Source organism: Lygodium microphyllum, chromosome 5 (assembly GCF_053477565.2).
Source record: "Lygodium microphyllum isolate KBCC chromosome 5, Lygodium_microphyllum_v1.1.10, whole genome shotgun sequence".
In the NCBI taxonomy this organism is placed as follows: Eukaryota; Viridiplantae; Streptophyta; class Polypodiopsida; order Schizaeales; family Lygodiaceae; genus Lygodium; species Lygodium microphyllum.
The window spans coordinates 124,494,829-124,511,094 of record NC_141139.1 but is presented as its reverse complement, the minus strand read 5'-3'; the positions used below and the strand labels follow the sequence as shown (position 1 = coordinate 124,511,094).

The 16,266-nt window shown below is 39.3% G+C and overlaps 1 protein-coding gene across 1 annotated transcript; it reads right to left on the bottom strand.

Annotated features, from left to right (window-relative positions):
* Window positions 1–10,374: 10,374 nt before the first annotated feature.
* LOC148036364 (uncharacterized) lies at window positions 10,375–11,955 on the bottom strand. Its single transcript, XM_087678358.1, has 2 exons — window positions 11,601–11,955; window positions 10,375–10,576 (listed from the first exon to the last, which is right to left on the bottom strand). Exons 1-2 carry the CDS (start codon window positions 11,847–11,849, stop codon window positions 10,532–10,534), a joined length of 294 nt encoding a protein of 97 aa, XP_087534484.1. The 5' UTR covers window positions 11,850–11,955; the 3' UTR covers window positions 10,375–10,531.
* Between the last annotated feature and the right edge of the window lie 4,311 nt (window positions 11,956–16,266).

Sequence of the window (16,266 nt, the reverse complement as noted above, 5' to 3'; positions counted from 1 at the left end):
ACCAATGAGTATGACCCTATCTACATTGCTCCAACACACTAGAGGAGCACATTATGCTACATCCATACTTGAATTGGATTCTAAGTGAGAAAGATCTTCATGTATGTAGTTAATTGAGTTCAAGTGACCTCTTAACTAATGTTCTAACCTACATAACCCACAATGATGTACGCATGTATGATATAGATCATTACATGGCCCTCCAATATAATCCTCACTTTTATTAATGGTTGCTACAAAAATGAATGTATATAAATAAAAATTCATCATTTTACATAAAAATCATTTAAAGTTATTTATCACACATAAAGAACAATAGAAGAGTTTCCAAGAATTCACCCTTCTACAATCCTAGGAAGTATTCTTGTCATTTTGGTGGAGGGGACACACTACATGCCACACACATGTCGACACTTTAATTTAAATCTTTTTGTTTCTGCAATATGGTTTAAAAATTTCTAACACATGAATATTTCTAATCATTTATTGTTATATGTAGACACACTAAAAATGGCATGTGTAGGTTATAAGATCATACTTGAAAGAACCAACAAGCCCTAGCTCCCTTTTACTGGAAGAGAAATAAGTAAAATTTACTCTCAACATGGAAATATGGAAATGCTACAACTTAAGACACATATAGATCCAAAAACTCTTCAAAGTTGCAAGTGAATACCTCAAAGCTAGTGGAGCTATGTGCTCTGTAGAAATATGTGGAAAGGTTTGAGCGTGAAATGGATTATTCCAAGTGTATAGAATTTCTAACCACCTATGAACCTACAAAACAAATAAAAAAGTATTAGTAGAAATGATTGAAGGAAAACACAAGATGGAAGTGATGCTGCTGCACGCAAACATAGTGTAGAAAGCTTTGGACTTGCTAGAGAGATGGGAGAAAATGCATCAAAGTAAAATGGTTGTTTTCACATATCAAACCTAATAAAGAAAGAGGTGAGTAGAAATGATAGAGTACAAATAGAGGCCATCCTGGAACCTACCCTTAAGACATAAGCAAAGTTTCTTTATGCTCTATTCTACAACACAAAATACAACTCAAAAATGAACATTACCATGTTCTCTAGGACAAAATATAGCTCAACAATGAGCATAATCTATGTGGGGCTGTTGGAGGATTTTGTGGTAGGAAGAATTGAAAAATATGATTTCAATGCCTATGTATGGAAGACAACATCTAAGATATTGGGCTTTGATGCAAAGGGGCCTAAAGGATTAAAGGATACACTAATAGTGAGTAAAAACAAGTTATTCTTATCCTATTCTCCCTTCAAATGAACCAATTTTCCTTTTTATTGCACCCCATTCTGAGCTACAACTTTCTTAATATTAATCCAAACACTTTGTGGGTTTTTTTTTCATGTGAATGCCTTGATTTTGCACCAAAAGAAAATTTTGGCATCATGCTCTTGTTCATGCCTTTGCACGGTTCTTTTTTTTTCTGCATCAATTTTTGAGTTCCTAATCCCTTCGTATTAATTTTCGTAACATATTATGTGTCATCATATCTTCGTGCATTTTCCATGCACACATCCAACTTTTCACATTTTTTGCATAATTTCTTCTTTTAACCCACCCTAATAGTCTTCATCCACTCAACTTTTTCATGTTTAACTAGTTCCTGCGATCTAGTAACTTTTTTTACATTTTTTGTTTTTTTGGTTTATCAACCACCACCAAAACCACACATATCCCTTCCTAGATGCCCCAAACATATTACTTGATTATTATTTTTTTAAAATAGACATCAAAAAAAGCCCACACCCGACACCCCTTCTTTCATTTTGAAGAAAAAACAAAAAATAGACAAAACTAAACCACCAAATAGACGAGAAAATAAAAAAATAAAACCCTTTTTTTAATTAAAATACCACTCTCACCTCCTAACCTATAACCACCCACCCTCTATCCTCTCCAAGTCCCCCTTTCCCACCCTCGTGTTCTTTATGTGCCCCCAAGTATTTTTCTTTTTTCGAAGCTCATTCACATGCAGCTTTTTCATAATTTCGTTGTGCTGACAATAGTGGTCCCAATGCACACTCCATTGTTGCATGTGCTTATTGCTATTGTTCATGTGCAAACCATGTGTGTGTGGCCCATGTTTTTGCATGTGCTACATCAATTTTGCATCTATTTCTACATGGCCTTCCATTGCATCCCTCTTCCACCCCCCCCCCCCCCCCCCCCCTCTCATGGGGTGTTTTACTCATCTTTCCATTGAAAAATTATTATATTTTTTATAAAAATTCACAAATACACAAATATTTTTTTAAAATCCCAAACCTAAATACACCCAATATCATTTTTTTTTAAGTACTAGCGTAACCATGCAATCAAAATAAAAGTAACTTATACACACAACATCAATTAAAATTATAAACATTAAACACTTACCATATTTGGAAAAAAAATCAAAATCAACACAAAACTCACAAACAAAAAAAAAACAAAAAAACATTCATTCAAGTCAAAAGAAAGCAAAAGACCAAAAAAAAAAGTAATGCAATCCAAAAACAAGAAAAAGCATACATACATACATCAAATAAATCCATCACTCAATAAAATTATTTACAACTTCACCATCCATAAATAACACCCACTCCTACACATTATTTCATATTCATTCTCATTTTTTCAATATAAGAAACAAAAAACAAACACAATAACCATACACAACAATAACACAAACCACAATAAACACAAACCAAATCACCCACAACCCCCGCCACTACTCCAACCCTCCAAACCCACTTAAACTAGAAATATAATATATAACTAACCAAATGGCCACCCACCAAACCCCAAACCTTCCCTATCGATCAAACTGTAATTCCTTGCTCCATGTTCTTTAGATTTATTAGTATTTTTATGGGTTTATGAATAGTGGTCATCTATGTGATAGTGGACCCACTATTTCTTTTCCATGTGGATTCATAGAGTCATGGGCTTGGGCTCATTCACCTTCACTTCATGCCTTTAGACCTTGCGAGTGTACTAACACACCATTAGGGATTTTGCTTTTCCTTTCTCCACATGCACCCCCAACACACAGATAAATTTCAATAATATCAACTTGTCATTACACCACAAAGTCATAGTGTATCCTAATAATTTTTAATTAAAATTAATTGGTCATCAATATTGATAAAATAAATCCTCGTCATTGCACGAGCACTTTGCACAATAATCCACTTAATTTTTAAAATGAGCTGAGTCCCACTATTCACATGTGCATGTGCACATGTGCAACACACATTAAATTGTAACTAAAATCAATCCATGCCATCACACATGCATGCGCTCTATGCTACAAATCATCCAATTGTAACAATGGATTGCATTATAGAGGCTTATCAAGTCAATTATATTTGAGTGGGGATGGGTTATGAAATATTGACTCAGTTTGCATAAATGGAATATTTGATTAATGAACCAATGATTACCTTCTCATTTAATAAAACAAACCTGTTTAGTCCTTTGCACTCAGTGTGCTATACCTTAGGAATGAAACACGTAAACATGAATGGGGTTCAATTGTGTGGAGTCTAATCTTTTACTATTTATCATGGAAATCGATCCCCACCCCCCCCCCCCCCCACCCCCCCATCTTCCAATTGTCTTGTTCATGCGTGTGTAAGTCTAGTTCCATCTAGTCTATGTCTGTGTCTGTGTCTATCTATGGGATGGTATGAATGATTTTTCTCTTTTTTATGTATACCTGATAATGGGATTTGAATGGGTACTTGTATATTTTCATTACATGAAGTTGTCAGTTGCACGTGTGTGTGGATCATGTCTAATTTTTTGGTGTAGGCTTGTGGACTACTTGCAGACTTTCTATTACATCTTGCCAATTGTCAATCTCTTCTTCTATACTTACTTCTCATTCCTGGTACTGTGGTTTTGCAAGTACTCTCCCTTGTTCTTCTTGGTTTATGTATGTGCATTGTTGTATTCTTGTGTAGTCTGAAAGGCACCCCCAATAGTGGTTTAGCATGTTCCACTATTATTCCATTATTATTCTCTATTGCAAAATGCAAACGCAACTTTATGGCCCTTTAGTTTCCTCTTATTGATATTGCACTCTACTATTCTTGTCCTCTTATAAACAATAGACTGGATTGGTCTACTAGTGTTATTTTATACCTTTTCCCTACAAATATCAATGAGGCCATTTTCTAGCCTCTCTCTACTCTATCAATACCTAGTGCTACTCATTTGTTGTTAGCTAAGAAAATTGTCACCATGTTGCAAAAGGAAACCTCTACAACTTTGATGCCTAGCCAAGCAATTCTAGGGTGTCATTGGCCATTGTCTCTAACTTCATGTGGAAGGAGTTATGTCAATTATTTGAAGATCAGTTTATGCCAACAAGTACCCCATCTCATTGTCCATCTAAAGAGCTATTGATTGCTTCTATCAAACTTTTGGAATGTACTAAGTCTAATTGGTCCCTATTTCTTTTTATGAAGATGGATCAACACTTCCAAAAGAGAAATTGGCTTTAGAGAAGGATACCCTTAGTGTGATATTCACAAATAGATGGCTGAAGCTATTACTATCATTGATTTGCATAAAGCTACCATTTAGGATTTGAAAGCCAATGAAGGATGATATGATGATGAAAAGGAATATCACCCTCATTGGTAAAAAGAATGTACTAAGTCTAATTGGTCCCTATTTCTTTTTACCAATGAGGGTGATTTGAAAGTCTAATTGATTTTAGAGAAAACCAATGAGGGAGAGATTAGACACACACACAAGACCACAAAAGTGCAAACATATGTATTGAATACCATATTTACACATCCATATATATGCACATATATATGTGCACATGTAGAGAGAGAGAGAGAGAGAGAGAGAGAGAGAGAGTGTGTGTGTGTGTGTGTGTGTGTGTGTGTGTGTGAGAAAATGATGTGTATGCGGGCGCACACATTTAGAGAGAGAGAGAGAGAGAGAGAATAGTAGTAGAGAAAGAAGGGTTATAATTCAAAGTAGATAATAGATTACAATTTTGAATGAACAATCCAAAGAGTATGAAGTTAACAATCTATACTACCTTATACAAATATTTACCAAGTCTAACATTGAGCTTACATTGCGACCATACAATGACTCCCAAACCTTCTAAATATTACTCCTTCCAATTCCAAGAACTAAAGTAGAACTATCTATCTCAAAAGAGAAATTTAGTGTTCAAGAAATAGAGAGGGGTTTCTTTTGAAGGATATTTGATAATGAGAAAAGAGGAAAGGTAAGTCTTTCAAAGTTGGTTCTCTCTCTCTCTCTCTCTCTCTCTCTCTCTCTCTCTCTCTCTCTCTCTCTCTCTCTCTCTCTCTCTCTCTCTCTCTCTCATAAATTTATTTTCTAATTGAATATATGAGATGAGAGGAGAATATATATTTTAATGTATGAAAATGTACATGTAATGTGTACATACTCTAAAAAAAGTCACAAATGCACATACACTATAAAAGAAACGATTAATTTTCTATTTTTTAATGACAATGTTATTAGGATTGAATGCGCATGTAATGTCTACATATTCCAAAAACATCAACTAATATACACATTATATTATCACACATACATGTATACATGAAATACACATGCACATATATGCAAACATATATGCACATATATGTACACATGCACACACGCCCACATGTAAATATATAAGCAAAATGAGAGAGAGAGAGAGAGAGAGAGAGAGAAAATAAAAGAGAGGAGAGAAAATGATGCAAATTTATAAAAGATGAACTTACATAAATGCATACACACACATACATCTGTACACAAATATATCCTTGCAAACAAACACAAGTGCACACGCATGCACACATATGAGTTGAAAAAAAGATGAGACAAGAATCAAGGAAAAAAATATAAAAGAGATGATAGAAAAACAATGAGATGGAGAGAGAGGATAGACTTGTGAGACCACATACATATATCTACACACATCCACACATATATGTACACACACACACACACACACACACACACACGTAGAGAGAGAGGGAGGAAGAAGAAAGAGTAGCAAAGAAAAAAGAAATATAATTTAGTAGATAATAAAATGACATTTCGATTAAATGATCCAAAAACTATGAAGCTAATCATCTATACTAGCATATAATTCAGACATATACTAAACCTAACACCAAGCTAACATGGTGACCATACAATGATTCCCAAAGTGCTCACTCCAATTCCCAAGAACTAAACTAGATAGAAATGACTATATAATTAAGAAAAATATGATATTATTCCTCTCTCTCTCTCTCTCTCTCTCTCTCTCTCTCTCTCTCTCATTTGGCACACATTAAAGCGCCTCAAATTCAAGACCTTATGGCCACAACACACACCTCTCTTTCTTTCATTTTTGAGACCTTGAGACCTCTACATCAAAATTGTTTTGAATACAAACTAGCCTCCCACCTATGCTAGTCAATGTGACATGACTAAACAGTAAAGGTTGGCTCACAATGCTCTCTTGAACAATCACTTGCTACTCCCCATCTCATGCTGCAAGAAGACTTATAAAGATTCTCTTGACCTCCAAGTATCCTAAACCATTTGGGAGTCACCTCTCTCTCTCTCTCTCTCTCTCTCTCTCTCTCTCTCTCTCTCTCTCTCTCCCCCCTACAAATTTGCAAGTCATATATGTTCTCAAAAGCAAGTAGAAATGATTTGGATGCCACACACACACACACACAATGTGTGTGTGTGTGTGTGTGTGTTGCAAATTTGAAGAGGTCAATTAAGAGTTGATAGTAGACAACCTAAAAGATATGAAAAAAAATACAAGTAGATCAAAGCTAAATTGAAGAGGATCCACCTAGTCAACTATTGAAGCATTTTCATCTCGGGCAAATTGGTCAACATGTGCTTATATGCCTCTTCCTTCGCAAGGACAACCGATAGAATAATGCGTGCTACTAAGAGAGGAGAGTTGCTAGATTATTAGTCCGACATAAAGAGTTGCTAGGTTTCAACTATCAAGGTCAATGTGAAATTCTCAAGGATCCTTCCATAAGCCTAAAGAAAGCCATACCTAAACAAAAGAAGAAAAGGGGACCAATATGGACCACATAAGGCGGTTTACCTTCAATGATATAAGTTCACCTCTTCAAAAGTCTTAAGTTGATTTCAAAGGAAACAAGTACAATATGTTTGAATGCCCATCAAAGTGCCTATTATGTGAATCTATTATGTGATGGAAGTTTCTGAAAACCATGGTGAAAAATATAAGGTAAGTACATGAGAAAGTAGAGATGAGTAGAAAGGGACACACTTCAAGCATTTTTTAGCAACACAATATTCTCTCTCTCTCTCTCTCTCTCTCTCTCTCAAGTGCAAGACAAATGGCACAACGCAAGAGTATGACTCATAACAAGGGAGGTAGTGTAAATAGGTCAAGAGCTAGTGCACAACTCAAAATGAGCAAGAGTAAGTGGCCAACTCAAAACAAGGGAGGCAAGCGGAGACAACATGTAGCATGTAGCATGTGGTGCGACACATTGAGAGCTAACTCTCTCTACTATCTCTTGATTGATATCATGCTTGACAATAGCAAAATTTCTATCTAATTTTCAAGAAAGAATTTGTTTTCATGATGCATACTTCTAGGTAATTGATCTTAGGTATAAGCTTCTAAGTTGTACGCGCACAAGCACACAAATTAGGCTTGCATAATTTTAATGGATTATATTCTATTTGAATCGAAATTGTAAACATCCTAATAATTTGTAAATATCCCCCAATTTCATGCCCTCTCCAATGGGCTCTCATGGAAAGCCCATCATCATAACTACCTTGGCACTTTCAATGGGCTGTAATAAATCTTTGGAGCTAGGTGCATGGGACATATTATTCAAAACCACGTGGATTAGAAGCCTAACATAAATAGTACGTCTACCTATAAGAAAACAAATTAGGAAAAAATGTAAGATTGTGTAGCTCACTTAGGTCACTAAGCTTATCAATGTAAGACTTTTGTGGCTTACTTTAGATAACATACCTATATCATTGGGTAACTCACTCGAATGGATTTTTGGTAAACAATGTTAGATTGTGTAGCTTCTACCATCATCAATGTAGTATCTTTGTGACTTACTTTAGATAATATGTCTATATCATTAAGAAACTCACTCAAATGGGGTAATGATGCAAAATGATGCTTATGTGAGAGCCCTCTTGCCGTATGAAGTGTCTTGGAACCCTGACTAGGGTTGCTTCAATGCTGGTGCGAAGCATCACGCACACCTACGAGCATAAGCTAATGCCTAGAGATGATCATATCTAGTATTGTCCCTATTGGATGGTAAGACCAATAACGCCTTCCCACTTGGCAATCATTGAAAAGACAACCATGCAACAGATGTAACTGGAAGTTATTTTGTATATTTAACATCCGACTACTTCATTGATTGAGGGACTTCTCATGACTAGGGGTACATCATTGCCTGAGCTGTGTTGCCCCCAGCCAAAGTTGTAAGCACCTGAGTTTTAAAGAATTTGTCAAATGGAAGCTTAATGCAGTCAACATTGAAAGGATACCAGTCAATTGAAAGCCCTGCCTGTCAGAGCGCTTGGAGATGGTCCATCAGGCTTCTCCCTTCTTGCTGTTCCCCAAAGGTGGGCGGCCTCCTTTTCCCAGGGGTGAGAGCAAAACATATTCTGATGCAGAATGTTCCTCAATTCACTACACTGCATCTAATGGTTGGGCTCTCCTCCTTGTGGGTGGCCCTTCCCAACAAGCATGGATCCCATACCACAGCCACAAACTTGGCATGCATCAAAAGAGACCCATGGTGAATACCCTTGCAATGTGGAGGAACTCCCCAATGCAGATAATGCTCATCACTCAGATTAAGCACATGCAGCTAACACAGCCCCACGGCCCTCAGATGAAGGGCACATTCAGGAAGGCCAAGGAGCCTATGCAGACAACAAAACCTGCAACCCCAATGGGGGCACAAAAACGAAGGCACATTGCTGCCACTAAATACAGCTGGTGACACTGATGCAGATAACGTTCTGCAGCAGCCCCATGGAAGGCATCGAGAAGACAAAGCAGAATTTACAGAATGTCCAGAATCCACTAATCTATCCTGCAGAAATAACCTGCAGTGCCAATTGCTTTGTGGTTGCAACTGTTCACCACATGCAAATGATGATTCTCGTCGTGCTGTTGCAGATCAAGGGATCAAGGATCCAGAGCCCCAGTTGGGCACTCCCTGCAAAATCTTGGTTCTTCTTTCTGTAGATTTTCATTCTGCATGCAATTGTTGGGTCGCAAACACAAGTACTGTTGATTGTCAACATATCATTATACATGCCCCGGAATCTACAACAGCCATTCCAATGGCTCAATAAGATAGTGCTCTGCCAATGATCAAGAGGATATCACAAAATGAATTACACAGATGATCCTAGTGATATTGGTGCTGATGAGGATATGTATGTTGTGGATGCAAGCTTCAGAAGCGATGCAGATGCAGACAGACAATGCTCTCTCTACATAAGCTTTCCAAACTTCTGATGATGGAGACAGTTATGATGAGGTGGATGGAGTTTTGCTGCCCTGAAGGAGCACTTTTCAGTTCGGTGATCAATCTAGTGCCATTTGTTATGCTTGGCATCTATATGCTGTGTATGATGATGTTGGTGATGATGACGTGCATGTTCTTGATTCAAGCTTCAAAAGCAATGCAGATGTAGACAATGACGTTGTCTCTAAAGAAGCTCGCTGAACTTCTGACGATGGAGATAGTAATGATGAGGTGGATGGAGTTTTGCTGCCCCAAAGGGGTTTTCAGTTCGGTGTGATCAATCAATTCTGATTCTTTATGCTGACCAGCTGTATGCTGTGTATGAACAGGATAAATCGCATGCTTTTTTGGATCCCTTTTTTCAAAGGAAGTGATTACACTATTTTGTACGTTGCTGCTAAATAAGAAACAGGCTTCTGTTTTTGTTGCTGAAGCTGGAAGGTCTGATGTTGCAACCTCTCAGATAATGCAATCACAACGATACAGATCATGCTGTTCCTCAATTCACACCAGTCCCATCCATCCACACTAGATCAATGACTTCCAGAATGCTGTGACCTTACCATCGTCATGACTTGTGGCACTCATTCTCAATTCAATGAATTCAAGCTGCTTTCTCCACAGTTATATATACATAATACTAAAGCAAATTTAATCCCATGAGTTCATCAAAATATCCATCTCAGCTCCAAGGCATTGATCACACACTCAAAATTCATCGCCCAACCACCAACCCCTCTCTCCCTCTCTAGGAATTAACATCCAACAACCTCTCCAAACTTATTCAATTGACATGATGAACTGGTTCCAACAATATCCATTGAACAAAGCCAGAAGAAAAATATCGACACCAACCAGTTAAGAAGACAAGAACAGTGCCATAATTGTGTTCATGTCAGATACACTGGGCAAGATGGATTTATTGATGGCTTTCTAAATTGACGAAGTGACCTAATCCTTCAACTCTTCTCAACAGTAACCCCTTTCCAAAAGGCAACATGGTCCTGTCAAACATAACACATCCAACATGTCATGCACAGATCTAAATGACTTCAATAAAGGCATAACAAGCAAGAGAAGGAGATGCATGGGGTAGAAATGATGCAGAAAAGAAATGATAAATGGACAGGCATGTCGTACAATAAACTAAAAGTTAGGAGGTTCTACATTGTGAGGATGCTGACAGACTGAAAGTGATGGGTGGGATAACAGTCATAATGATGACAGATTGAAAAGTGATTAAAATTGATAGTGGATGATGGGATGTGAACAGAAAGGGTCTCGTGATCAGGGTCTTGTGCTGGTGAAGAGTGCTTGATGATAGTGATCGTGTATGGTGATGGATAACCTGAGGGACAAAATACAGAAGATTATGCTGATTATAATTACACTAATTATAGTGACTATAGTGTCTATGCAGGAAAAGATTTTACTAATGATCATGATTGATTTAACGCACCTGATGATTTCTGGGACAAAATAGGCACGAGATTGTACTTGACTAATTTGCTCACCTCAAAAAGGTGCCTGGTGTTGATGATGATGACAACAATAATGACAACTTGATGACAGATTTAATTGCCTTGATGTGTTGCACAATGATGTCAATGACAAGGATGGCAGCAGATGACTCCATAATAGCTTATGCATTGTGACGATAACAACAGCAGATTGATTAAGAGTAACAGCCCTAGATGTGGTGTATGACGATGAAGACAATGATAATACATTGTGACGATGACGACAGCAGATCGATTAAGAGTAACAGCTTCTATGTGGTGTATGATGATGCAGACAATGATGACAACGCCGACAACCATGGAAAATTAATGACAGAATAACTATCCTAGATGTGTTGCCCGATGAAGAAAATGCCCGATAAGGCAGAATCGCTCACCTACAAGGTACTGGTGGTGGTGAAGATGATGATAATGATGAAAAAACAGAATTGCTTGACATTGGTATGATGATGATCATGATGATGAGGATGCAAATGATGCAAACGTTTTGTAAGGCAGAATTACTGACCTTGATGTTGGCGGCAGCGGGCTTCGGAGAAGGGTAGAACCAGGCGGCATCCTTGTTCTGCTTGCCGTCGACCTCGATGGTGTAGTAAGAGGCCTGGCCCTTCCAGCCGCAGGTGGTGTGGGTGGAGCTGGCCTTCATGTACTGCATGTGGACAGACTCTGGGGGGAAATACACATTCCCTTCCACAGTTTCGTACTTGTCTGTGGAGGCCAGGATGGCCCCATTCCAAGTGGCCTTGGCACTCGCCATCACAAAAGAGCACAGGATCTCTCTTCCTCTTCTTGAATCTTCTCCCTCCCTGCCTCTCTCTCTCTCTCTCTCTCTCTTATCGCCTCTTCTCCGATCTTTAGTACAAAAGCCTGCTCTTCCTCCTAACCCCACATTTCCTATCCCATTAACCAAGCATGCCGCCCATGGGGCACAACATCGAATTAAACCATGTGCTCCACTCCTTGCACAAGCCCCCTTTCACGCCAGTTACACACCCGTGGTCCCGCGCCGATGTATAAGTTTGAAGAAAAAAAAATGTTTCCATCAACCACGTGTCACCACTACTTAGGTTTTGCAATTCGCAGCCGATGTACACTTTTGTGCTTGCAATCTTCCCCATCTCGATATCCATCCACGCCCAATATGCTAAAAGACAATATGTTTTCAATTAAAAAATGTCACACATATAATTGGATTGGAACCCCCCATCAATTGGCCTGTATAGACGTACTTAATACCACTAGGGCAAGCTTGACTTTTTGATGAAATAGATGCCATTCAATATGTAAACATTGTCTCAAATTGTCTTTTGAGGGCGAGCAGGGGTCATTGCCCGGCGTGTAATTGCCCTCAATTTCTTTGAGTTTCAATCTTGCAACCATACTCCCCAAGCAAAGCCTTTAACACATTAGCTAAGCTTCCAATCCATAGATTTTTTAGAGGATGCCTAACCGAAGACCCAACGAGGCACTTGAGTGATACCTGTCACATGGGAAATGGAGGTGGTAACACATTGAGTGACAGGACACCCAATCCCTGCTCAAAGCATGGTATGCACTTTTTGAAACTAGGAGTGGACATGGACACAATACCTTTACACACCAAAAGGACACACTTTGTAAATAAATGAAAAATAATAAACATATCAAGGATACACTTTTTGCAAGTGCAACCAATCAAAAAATAATAAACATATCATTTTTTGATTGGTTGCACTTGCAAAAAGTGTACCCTTGTCCATCACTTTATAAAGTATGGTTGACCAAGTTTAGCAAAAAAACAAGTCTTGTTTTCTTTTGTGTATAAAGAAGAGTGGACATGCAACCCCTAAATAAGCACTTTGATTGGTTAAAACTTGCAAAGTGAGCGTTCATCATTAGGTGTGTAATCAACTTGAGCTCATGAAGGATAGCATTTATTTTGCTAAATGACACAACGTAGGGTCATGAGCAAGTTATGCAACATTAGGCCAAAGGGGGAATGTGAGCTTGATGTCGTGTGTGTGCTAATCCAATACCTAGTTGTCGCCCTTGTCTATCGAGAGAAGCTACCTTAGAGTGCATCCTGTCACAATAGACTCTTAGCAATCTCCTAATTAGGAGGGGCTTATAGATGGAGAGTCACTCATTTCCCCCCCATAGCTATCTTCTATACATGATACACATGTCTCTCAAGTCAACATCTTGTACTTATGAAACACGATTGCCCTCATATAAAGTTGTAAATTTTAATGTATAAGTTAATTTGTATAAAAGGTTAAGGAGTATATTGAGAATTTTTGCAAAATTTGAGGGTATTTGAAGACTTTGACTAAATTAGAATATATATTGGATAGTGTTGTCTTGTTTTTAGTTTACTACTTTTTCCCATCTTAATTAGAACTTTATTTACACTTATCAGAAAAACTTATGCAAAGTCATTACCAATTTTAGAACCTAGCAACAGACTGACCAAATATAAAGGGTGTCTCGATATTTTTTTAAAATTTGAGGGGTGTTTTTGAATTATTTTTAAAAATAGAAATACTTTGGTGAATTTTCTTCTCAAAAGAAACAAAAGATAAACCAACCTTGCTTGGCTATATTAGTTTATGTTTTTGTTATATACAAGTTCATTCAAAAGTGACTAGGAAAGTTTGGGGCTATTCTTGTGGGGGGTTTTGGGTGGGTGGAGGTTTTTAAAAATTTTTCTTTGAAAACTGGAAATTCCCCAAGACCACATGGGGGGGTTTTCAATTTTCATGTGAAACCGCAGTTTTGCATCAAAACACTTGAGGGGTGGTGACCTTGTGAAAAATTCATGTTTACCATAGCATAGAGGAGCGGGAAATGGAAAAAAGGAAATAGCAAAAGGCGCAGGACAAAAGGAAGAAAAAGGCGCCTTAACCAGTAACCAAACCTTGAAAAAATTAAAAGCACGAGCACGACCCTCAGGAAGTCTTAGAGTTGCCCAAGGAAAGTAAAAGAGTAAAAAGCACACCATTAAGTGTGAAAGCGCTCCCGAATCCTTATAAAAGAGCGCCAGGCTCACTCCTATGCAAATTGTATGCATTAGTTGGGAATAGGATAGAGTAGAATGGTGGGAAATGAGAAATGGGTCTAGGCTATGGCCGACCATGTAAAAAAGGGGAAAAGGGGATGAGCGCCCAAAAGGGATTTAGGGTTTTGTATATAAAGTTGAAAAGTGAATGAGAAGCTCATTCTTGTGTGTGGCCAAAGCTTCTTCTTCTTCTTCTCTTGTTTCTTGCCTTCTTGCTTGTGCTTGAGAGAGGGATGGAGAGAGTGTGAGGGAGTGATTGTGTGAGAGTGAGGGATCTTGGAGAAGAAGCTCTCCATCTTCTCTCTTCATCTTCCCCTCCTCTCTTCTCTTCTCTTGTCTCACGCATGGCTATGGAGGATGAAGCTCATGGGAGAGGGATTGAGGTTGCTTGAGCTTGCCTCAAGGATCGTGGAGCTACCGGTGTGCAAGAAAGAGGAGGGTACTCGATCGAGTATCAAGGTAAGCTCACTACACTCGTAAGGTAGGCATTGCGCGTCGGCTATGTGAGAGGTAGCCATGGCCGCTCGGTTCGAAACACTTGAGTAATAAGTGGTCCGTATGTCTCGGGGTAGAGCTTGTAGCTCCCCTTCATTTTGGTTCCGTTGCCGGGACCGACGGAATCGAGCCTTGAGCGCCGTGTGCATCAAATCGAGCATAGAAGTAGGGTTTGCAACCCGAACCGGTGCTCGAGATAGCTAGGAGATTTAGGAGGTTTTAATCCGTCAAACAAGTAAGTGTTTTGGTTTGTTGGAAGCATTAGTGTAGGACTACCATTCTGCATCATTGTTTTGCATTTTGGCTGCACTAGATTAAGGTTAGATTAGGTTAAGAAAAGAGAAAACAGAAGGTTTTGGCTGCTGCTGGAAACAGGGAAACAAGGGACCAGATTCAAATTTCTGGGTAAAACAAGGAAAAGGGAACTGGCTTTGAGGTTTTGCAGTGCTAGGAAAGGACCTTAAGAGGCTTGGGAGGCCAGGGTAAACCTCATTTCACTGGTTAGCTTTGTGTGTGAGAGAGAGAGAGAGAGCTTCTGGTTGCCAGGAAGAGGGAGCGCTATTACGATTCTGGGTGCCATCGATTTGTGCTACTCCAGGTGAGTTTGGTGCTTCTTAGTAGTGCCCTAATCATATCTGGAAAGTCTCTTGTGATTGTGTGTAGCAGGCGTCAAGTGGGATCGAAACGCGTCGAAATCGCGCCTGCCGCCAGACGCAGTCGAACCAGGTCTTAGTGGTCAGATTCCCAGAATCGGACCACCCGAGTCCTGAAGTCGGACCGTCCGATTCCAAGAATCGGACCGTCCGACTGAGGGAGTCGGACCAGCCCTGTGTCCGATCGGACGTGCCACGTGGCACTCGGACCGCCCATCATAGTCCGACCATCAGACTTTAGGAATCGGACCCGACCTGTCCTAGTACTGGACTCGGACCACTCTGTTCGACTGCAAGAATCGGATCGTCCGACTCCTAGAGTCGGACCAGCCCTATCTGACTACTAGAGTCGGACCAGCCCTGTCCGATTCCCAGAATCAGATAGTCCGATTCTGGGAATCGAACCATCCTGCCAGAAGGAAAAATAAGGATCTTTAGTTGACCCTGCCACACAGACCTGACCCCCAGGACACAATCCTGAACACCCCCAAGACCCAGTTTGACCATTAGAACCTCAGAGACCAATCGAACTTAGAGCAGAATAGAAAACGCAGCACAGACCTTCAGAAAGACCATAGGATAGCCGGGAACCGAGCTTAGAACTCAAATCAGGCTAAGAATGTGGAGAGAAATAGAGTGGAGTTCGCATTAAACACTTTCTGCATCAGCACTTCACTCTTGTGTTCCACTAAGTTTGCATTGCAAGAAAAGAGAAAAGCCTGTTTTCGCACCAAGCACTACGAAAGCACTAAGCATAACGTGTGAATAAGGATTGCAGCTACTTTCAAATAACAAGAAACACATCAGGATATCTAATAACATTAAGGAACCCACTAGTAGGAGAAGACCCTAAGACTTAGAGAGGTGCCTAAGTGCCCTGCTAGTAGGACCTGGAGAAGACACGAAGACACGGAAAGCAACAATCTAGAGGATTGGACACTGCTGGAGCTGCTTGGATTTATTGACAACCTCGTGGGGCTAGAAGCAGA